This window comes from Lycium ferocissimum, chromosome 10 (genome assembly GCF_029784015.1).
Source record: "Lycium ferocissimum isolate CSIRO_LF1 chromosome 10, AGI_CSIRO_Lferr_CH_V1, whole genome shotgun sequence".
NCBI classification, from domain to species: domain Eukaryota; kingdom Viridiplantae; phylum Streptophyta; class Magnoliopsida; order Solanales; family Solanaceae; genus Lycium; species Lycium ferocissimum.
In genome coordinates, this window is record NC_081351.1 from 38,760,837 (window position 1) to 38,768,808 (window position 7,972).

General features: G+C 36.0%; 1 protein-coding gene across 2 annotated transcripts; it reads right to left on the bottom strand.

The window, feature by feature from the left end:
• Positions 1 to 1,951: 1,951 nt before the first annotated feature.
• On the bottom strand, positions 1,952 to 7,122 carry LOC132033776 (probable cellulose synthase A catalytic subunit 3 [UDP-forming]). 2 transcript variants are annotated; one of them, XM_059423853.1, is made up of 14 exons: positions 6,722 to 7,122; positions 6,432 to 6,627; positions 6,190 to 6,341; positions 5,973 to 6,081; positions 5,736 to 5,886; positions 5,256 to 5,522; positions 4,826 to 5,171; positions 4,581 to 4,718; positions 4,348 to 4,473; positions 4,041 to 4,253; positions 3,682 to 3,949; positions 3,399 to 3,586; positions 2,968 to 3,318; positions 1,952 to 2,728 (listed from the first exon to the last, which is right to left on the bottom strand). In XM_059423853.1, the coding sequence occupies exons 1-14, from the start codon at positions 6,800 to 6,802 to the stop codon at positions 2,144 to 2,146; spliced, it is 3,171 nt and encodes a 1,056-aa protein (XP_059279836.1). In that variant the 5' UTR covers positions 6,803 to 7,122; the 3' UTR covers positions 1,952 to 2,143. The 2 variants fall into 2 exon arrangements, with proteins under 2 accessions (XP_059279836.1, XP_059279835.1); XM_059423852.1 differs by having other exon boundaries at positions 6,169 to 6,341.
• Positions 7,123 to 7,972: the final 850 nt, after the last annotated feature.

Genomic DNA, 7,972 nt, shown 5'->3' on the forward strand with positions numbered 1-7,972 from the left:
ATAGGTGTAATGTTCTAATCCCATCAAAGACCTTTCTTTCAATATTATTTACAACCTAAGCTCACAGAAGACTGAGGAAAAAAAAAATTGATGATACCCTTTTACTTCTTTGGTCACGGACCTAAAATTTAACCGTTCATTACAAAGTGACTTTAATTTCTTCAATTTTTTTCACCAGTAAAAAGAGATTATGTAATGGATCTTTGATGCTCAATCTGAAGAGAGTAATATTTTACTAATGATCAATTTAAATGAATGAGATCTTGAAATTGCCAATTGAAAGGTGTTGGTGGTTGATAGTGGTCATATATATATGTTTCCCACTAACATGGGATGGGAATTAATTGGCAATGTAATTATGCCTCCAGAAAGGGTACTCTATCTTCTCTTCTACCTTGGAATCCACTTTGGTCAGTTATTAAAGTTACACTTGTCTGATAATACAGCTTAGTGCTCAATCATGAAAAAATAAATTCTAATGGAAGCACTGCTCTACGTCGTAATTAAGGGGTTAATTTTCTATGTATGTGACAACAAATTTTATCTTTGGTATATGTTCATCTCATACAAATTCTTGATTAGGGGTTGTGTGATAATGCCTTTATCAATCGTATAACTGAGAGTTAAGTGGTCATATTGGCTCTTGTACATGTGACCAATATGCCATTCCACTTGGAATTATAACTGCATTAATGACATTTTGGGACTTCTCTGAGATCAGCTTACACAGTACAAGTATTCTCATGATTCTATAATTTCAGAAAAAGAAAATTTATCCGGACACGTGGTGTTAAGTAACCTGTTGGAGTTAGAGCATTTTAATATTTTCAACTGTAATAATTTGTGCTATATTCACCAACATAACCTTAATTAGTGTCATGTTTTCACGAGGAAATAGATGCACCAATTCCCCATTTACTTCATATCATATCGCAGCGTTTTGTTTCAAAGATTGTAGACATCAATCACCTATAAGGTCAAATAAATATTGCAATGACTGAATCGAACTTTCTCCTAAAATATTATTTACTGAATGGTCTTTTCCAGCTGATTGATCAGTATTTTTTTCATCACAATTAATGGACAATAATGAACTTCTATATGTCACGACCGTTTGATGTGGTCACAAAGTTTAGTTGCACTGACAGATCTTTATAAATGAAATCGATGTTTTCTTGGACTGTCAAATTGTTGAAATGTTCAGAGAAAAGGTTGTAGTAATGCACATTAATGCATGTCCCGATTTTATGTATTGAATTATTGATCATTTTAAACATAGCTTGCCTTCATCTAGTCCATACCTTGGTCCAAGTACATCGGCTTTTAAGTTAATCATAAGCCCTTGACTTTCGATTGAATTGCATAATTGAACTTTGCACATTTGTGCTATAATCAGTTCCTGTCAATTAGAGACTTACTGATTTAATTTGAAATTATTCTCTCAATTGTTGTTATCACCAAAACAAACAGGTGATTTGTGAACCTTTGGGCTCTTACTGATTTAATTTGAAATTATTCTGTTGTTACCCGTGATAGAACCTTTGGGCTACCACCTGCAAATTAAAAAACTGTCGTGCAAACAGCTTCATAACCACTTCTGTGGTACTTGGTGCCGTGACTAAACCATAGCCATTAGTCAGCTGGAAATTCTCCACGAGTTCTCTTTCTGATATTGTTTGGATTAGATTATAGATTTCCTGTGTCTGAATCTAAAGAAAGGATATTGCATGTAATCTAGTTTAATATAAATCCTCTTGAGCTAGTAGGATATCATAATACTTGTATAATGTGATACGCGAAGATCAGACCGATGCTTGAGTTCAAAAAGCTAGACTATAATTGTAATATTATAACAAATTTACTAAATCCTCTGTGTTTATTTGCTAAATAGTATGGAATCATGTTTTAATTATGTTTTGTGCAAAAGATCATTTGCTGGAGTTCAATGGAATACACTCCTTAGAATCCCAAGGAAAAAATTGTTTTGCAATCCAAAAAGGCCAAAACAAATATATACATACATGTTTGGAGGGTCTTGTGAAACCAAGTAGCCAAAACCAGGAAAGAGAGAACAAGAATCTGTATTTACTTTAGGAACTCATAAATATCTTCTTCTATTTATGAGTTTGAACTTATTTCCATACTAGTTACAATCCAATCCACACTCTTCAAGAAGTGGACCATCCGTTTTCGCCGAAAATGGATCAATCCTTACCCATAAAAGTGAAAATATGGAAGCAAGTAAGATTGACCAGACAATGATGATCATCGGTGTTCTATTCTTTCTACCCAAAAGTCCTTTCAGGAATGGATAGAGATGAATAATCACCCAGAAAGCAAAAAATAGCTTCCCAAATAACGGCCCCCATGAATCGTACCCATTGTTTATAGCATTGGAGATACCAGCAACAAATCCTATAATGTTTAGTAGCAACAATGTGGTTGGTGGAATGAGAAGAGTTGTCCATTTGAATGCATAAAGCTCTGAGAATTCTTCATCATCCCCGGATTTTGATGTTACTGTGAAGTTTGTGTCCACACCGGCTAACACCTTTAGTAAACCTTGGAACACAGCGAATAGATGTGCTGAAACACCTCCGATCACCCAAAATTGTTCGTTCCTCCACCATTCATGTATCGCTACTCCACTCCATCTCATTTCAAGAATGCTTGTTGCAAAAATGCAAATGAAAAGCGACAAAAACCATAGGGCAGCAGCATTGTCAAGCTGCAATATTGAACAAGAAAAAGAAAGGGATAACTACATTTTGGATAACTCAAAAGAACAATAGCCAGAAAATACATAGGTTTTGAATATTAAGCATAAATACACATATAATATACATACTGAATACATATAATATACATAATAAGTGTGTAGGTTTTGTATATAAGCAGAAAGAAATATCTTTCTTGATGAGTGTAATGTAACTCAGGAAGTCTTTTTTATGGTTAGAGATTTTGTACCTCGGGTGTAATGAAGTCTCCTGTGAGCAAGCATACAGCAGGTAGAGTGCAATAAGCGACAAGGGGAAGAGATGTGAAAGGATAAATGGTGGAACTTATGTATGAGAAACGTTCGAGCCAATTGAGACCACCACCACATCCATACCAGAGAGGACAATGCCTGCTGAAAAAAATTTCAATAGAACCAAGAGCCCATCGAAGGACTTGGTGGAGACGATCTGATAGATTGATCGGTGCTGATCCTTTAAATGCAGGCCTTTTAGGAATGCAATATATGGATCTCCAGCCATGACAATGCATTTTGAAGCCTGTTAATATGTCCTCAGTGACTGAACCATATATCCAGCCAATCTGCATTTTCAAAGTAGTTAGGAAAAAGTTGGTTGATATTTGTAGGAAGTATTAAATTTTAAGAGATGGATCTGAATTACCTCTTTTCCCCACTCTGTTTCATCTTCATAGCAACAGCTTATTACATAAATAGCCTCTTTTAGCAGAGAAGCTGTACTAGCACTTTTAAGAGTCCCACCATTTTCTAGCAGTGTTGATACAACAAAAACCGGAGATTGGCCAAATTTGTTTTCTAACTTGTGGTCAGAGATTCGAGCTTGATTGTCACCTGCTCAAGCCACATTGACATAAAACAATTGAACTAGCTACTGAGGAACTTCAATTAAATGTGAATTAGTTTGGAAATCAAAAATGCGACTTTACCTTGGGTGCCCTCTTGTGAGACCACTAATTCAAGGGAGTCTTCGTCATTTAAAAGAGGCTTGACCTCTGAATTAGGCTTCTTATTTTTCCTTTTCCTTCTGCAGCAACAACTTTTGTAGCAGCACCAGTTTAACCAGCAATTGCATATCCTCGACGGAGCTTTCTTCTGCTTGGGCGCATCGAGTCCATAGAGTGCCTGGCGTCTGAACATACATCCAGTTCCAACGTATATAGGTCCTTGAATTCCATCTAATCCTTTCATGTTAATCTGGTTCATGTAAAAGCAATTATAATTTCACTTGAGTACAAAGAAACAATAAGCAGATATGTAGCCGTTGATTTTACAAGTTTGAACTTACATCAAAGAACACCGTGTTCCTATTAGCATATCGATCATTCCTGTCAATGCCATCAAATCTCTGAGGGAACTGAACATAGCAAACACTGTTCCCGAGCGATGGATCCATCATGAAACACATAGCTTCCCTAATGGCTTTGCTGTTGTTGATATAGTGATCACAATCCAAATTCAACAAGTAAGGAGCATTAGTGAGCACAGCAGATACCCTGACCTGTCAAATAGATTTTAAGCTTATAAACAATAACATGCCATATCTGTAGAGCTGAAGAAGCTACCGCGAAAATAAATCTCTATGCATTACAAACCAGAGCATTCATTGCACCAGCCTTCTTGTGATGGTTGAATCCAGGTCTTTTTTCTCTGGATACATATACTAGTCGAGGTAATTCCTTTCCATCTGTATCCAGCCCCCCTTTCTGGCCTAGGATGACCTGGAAATAACAACCATAATAAGAAATTAATAAAGCTAGATGATGGAACAAAGCGAGAGATTAAGTAAAAATTCCAACAATGAATAATGAAATCTAAATTTCAGCACCTGAATCATGCCAGGATGATCTCTAACATTATTCCCAGGCCAAGGAGTTCCATCCTGCATTGTCCACCCTTCCTCAGGTACATTTTGCGCTTTAGCAACCAGAGCATTTACGCGTACTTTAAATACCTCATAATCTCTCTACAACATCAGGAAAGCTCAATTCTAAATAAACACCAACCAAAAACCAAAGGAAGTAACGTTTAACTAAAACCTTGGAACAAGATTGGGGAGTCATGATTATTTACCTTCATTGCTCGTCGTTCTTTTATAAATGAAGTCAAAACCTTGCCTTGGAGATAATCCATATTCTGAGAAAAATACGACTCAGGAGCGCGAGGCTCAATATTAAATTTCTTGCAGAAAGGAATCCATTTCTTAGCAAACTCAGCTGTTTCTGATAATGCTTCAAAGGTCAGCATAGAAGCCCCATCATCCGATACATAGCATGACACCTTATTGACTGGGTAGTCCACAGCCAGAATGGACAAAACCGTGTTTGCAGTCACCAGAGGAGGTTCTTTAAGTGGATCTACAGTACTCACGAATATATCCACTGCAGAAAGTTGAGAAGGCTGCCCTTCCTTTTCATATCTGAAAGACATAATATATGTAATTTACCTAGCTATTAATAAAGGGAGTGTGAACATGATAGAGGAAAATTGGTTAACTACTGACCTGAGGGACAATCGGTCAAGGTAAGTTTCCCTTTCAATGGGAAGCCACTTAGGGAATTGATCAAGGATCCATGAAACAGCAAACCAAATTTCACATATTACAGAGACTAGCCACAATCCATAAGCTTCGGTAACAGGATGAGTGACCCTATAATGAAAGAAAAAACCAAGAACAACCAGCCGAATCATGATGACAATTCTGTACGGGTTGATTTGGCTAGATGGAATTGGCAATCTCCTTGACAATGGTTGTCTTGCTTCATTCAACCTGATTTCACAAAAAGTAATACAAAGATCAGCAAATTTGACAATTTCATAAATGCTTGGATCTCTATTTGTCACATCAAATAGATAGAAAATGCAGCAATATTTTCACAAGCATATTAAATACCAGCTGTTAACTGCTGCCATATTAATCAAAAGCTAGTAATAACCTGGCAGTTTCATAACAAAATTAACTATATGAGTACAGAGTACTTACACTGATAAATCAAATTCATCTTCATTATTATCCCCGTCTTTGTCACCACTATCTTTCGTCATCTTTTGTTTCCAACTTTCCATCCTCTCCTTCCAAGCTATACTTCCATAGCCATAAAGAGCTAAGTCCTTTGACGGATCCAGCGATTGCACTGCAGAAACAAAATTCAAGAATCCACAGTCCATGCAGCTAGGACTATTCTCATTTTTGATTCAATATGTTATTATAGAGTATCACCTCTATTGTTGGTATATCGGTAGGGAAGGGAAAGTGCCCCTTTGCCACAGAGCCCTGCTGACCTCATCGGTACTAATGCATGTTTGTCTGGATCGATATCATCATCTACCTGCAACACAATGTACCTACATTATATTAGTCTTCTTCATGAAAACGTTATCATAGCTAAAATTAAAAAAACTGAATGAACCATAACATGATAAGGCATATGCATAACACTGGGAACTCGTGGAATTTGGTGGCTGGAGTCAAAATGCTCGAAACCATAACACTGGAAATCATGTTTCACGTGATCATTTTCAAAATTGAACTCGTTGTCAACATCATCAATGTTATCTTCTTCCTCATCACCATGTACTCTAGGACACCCTATAAAAAAGTTCGAGAATCAGAATATATATAATATATACAGTAGCAAATAAGTTCAACATTTCAGTACAGAAAAAAAGGATATGTTACCTTTTAGACGATTGAAACGAGTTTTGCACTGTGGACAAACTTGGCTACCTTCACGCCGCTCATAATCATAACAAGTTCTACAAACTGGAAAAGCACATTCATTGCAAGCTACAAAGGGCTCTCCATCTATTGTGAACCCGACTTCATCACCACATATTTTGCAAATTTGACCACTCAGCTGCTCCATTGGCCTTGCCTGATGACCATAACTCAACATGATTAACCAATAACTATATTTATAACACAGCAACAAGAACTACACAAATGAATTGGTCAAGTAGACAACTTACAGAAAATTCACTATCGCGACGAATAATAACTATTTCATCCTTGTTGTGAGTGCCTGCAACTAGACCAGCACTCACCTCCATGGAAAGACTTAAATGGTGTAACAGATTTGACACAAAATTCAATGTTGAAACAGATGTTAGCTCTGTGGATATATATATATTTATTGTATAAGCCAAATTTTACAGATAGTAGTTTCTAGCTGATCCTACTTCTCCTTTTTCTTTTACTTCCTTTGTTTTGTACTTGTGTGTCTACTTCTGTTCTCTATATGAAACTTACTGCAACTAAGAAGAATTACTCACTTTCATCTATTGAAGGTTTCTTGATATTATTGTACTTGACTAATTTTGAGAAATGAAAATTATCCAACATTCATTATGGTGCATTTTAGGAACGTGCTTAAACCATTTAGAGTCAAATTTAATACTATGAAAAAAGTGACAAATATTAGGAAGATGGTAAGTATGGAAAGTTAACTAGTAGTAATGACAAAAAGTTATGTCGTTATTTCCAACTGTATTGTGCCGCTCTTCACGTCTCTTTTTCTTTTGAATTCTTATGTTTTTCCTTGTCCTCGACTCTTGTTATCATCAAAATTCTTGAGTTATATTTTGGCATATTATTAAGTGTATAGTTGTCATTGGCACAAGGGACACTTCAATTTTACATCATCTTCTCGGGCAATGTCGTCACTACTTTTGGTTACTTTGTACCGCTTGATTCAAGGAGTATCTTTTTCGAAAGTGTTTCTCGTCTTACGTTATCTCTGTGTGTTGGCGTGAACAGTGAATTTTCGTTATTTTCTATGCTCATAGTGGTCGTGTTTGATGCTTGATACTGGTTATGAATAAATACGGAATTATTGAGGAAATACAGAGAGCAGACTCAACGGGCTGAAGAGTGAGCCCCGAAAAAATGGAGTAAGCATCTGATAACTTGGTCGTTTGGTCCAGAGTTAGAAGCTTATATGATAACTCGGGTAATTGGCCATCATAATGCTTGATTGTGTTTTGTCTTCCAAAAGTCACTTAAATTTGGATAAGTGGCTCCTATAATCACTCAACTTGGGTAATTGACCTCCATAATCATTTTAGCCGAAAATATAATTTTCGGTACATATTCAATGACGTGACAGTTATAATTTATTTAAATAAAATATCGTAAAAAATTAAAATCAATAATTAAATTTATTTATTTAGGTTCAATTCATCATAATTAATTAATGCATATAATAATAAAGTTTAGGATAC

Coding starts and splice junctions, on each gene's coding strand:
- LOC132033776 (XM_059423852.1), bottom strand. CDS start 6,802: ATGGAGGTGAGTGCTGGTCTAGTTGCAGGCACTCACAACAAGGATGAA. Junction 3,587..3,681: donor CTCACAAGAGGGCACCCAAG/GTAAAGTCGCAT, acceptor TGGCTTGAGCAG/GTGACAATCAAGCTCGAATC. Junction 2,729..2,967: donor GAGACTTCATTACACCCGAG/GTACAAAATCTC, acceptor TCAATATTGCAG/CTTGACAATGCTGCTGCCCT.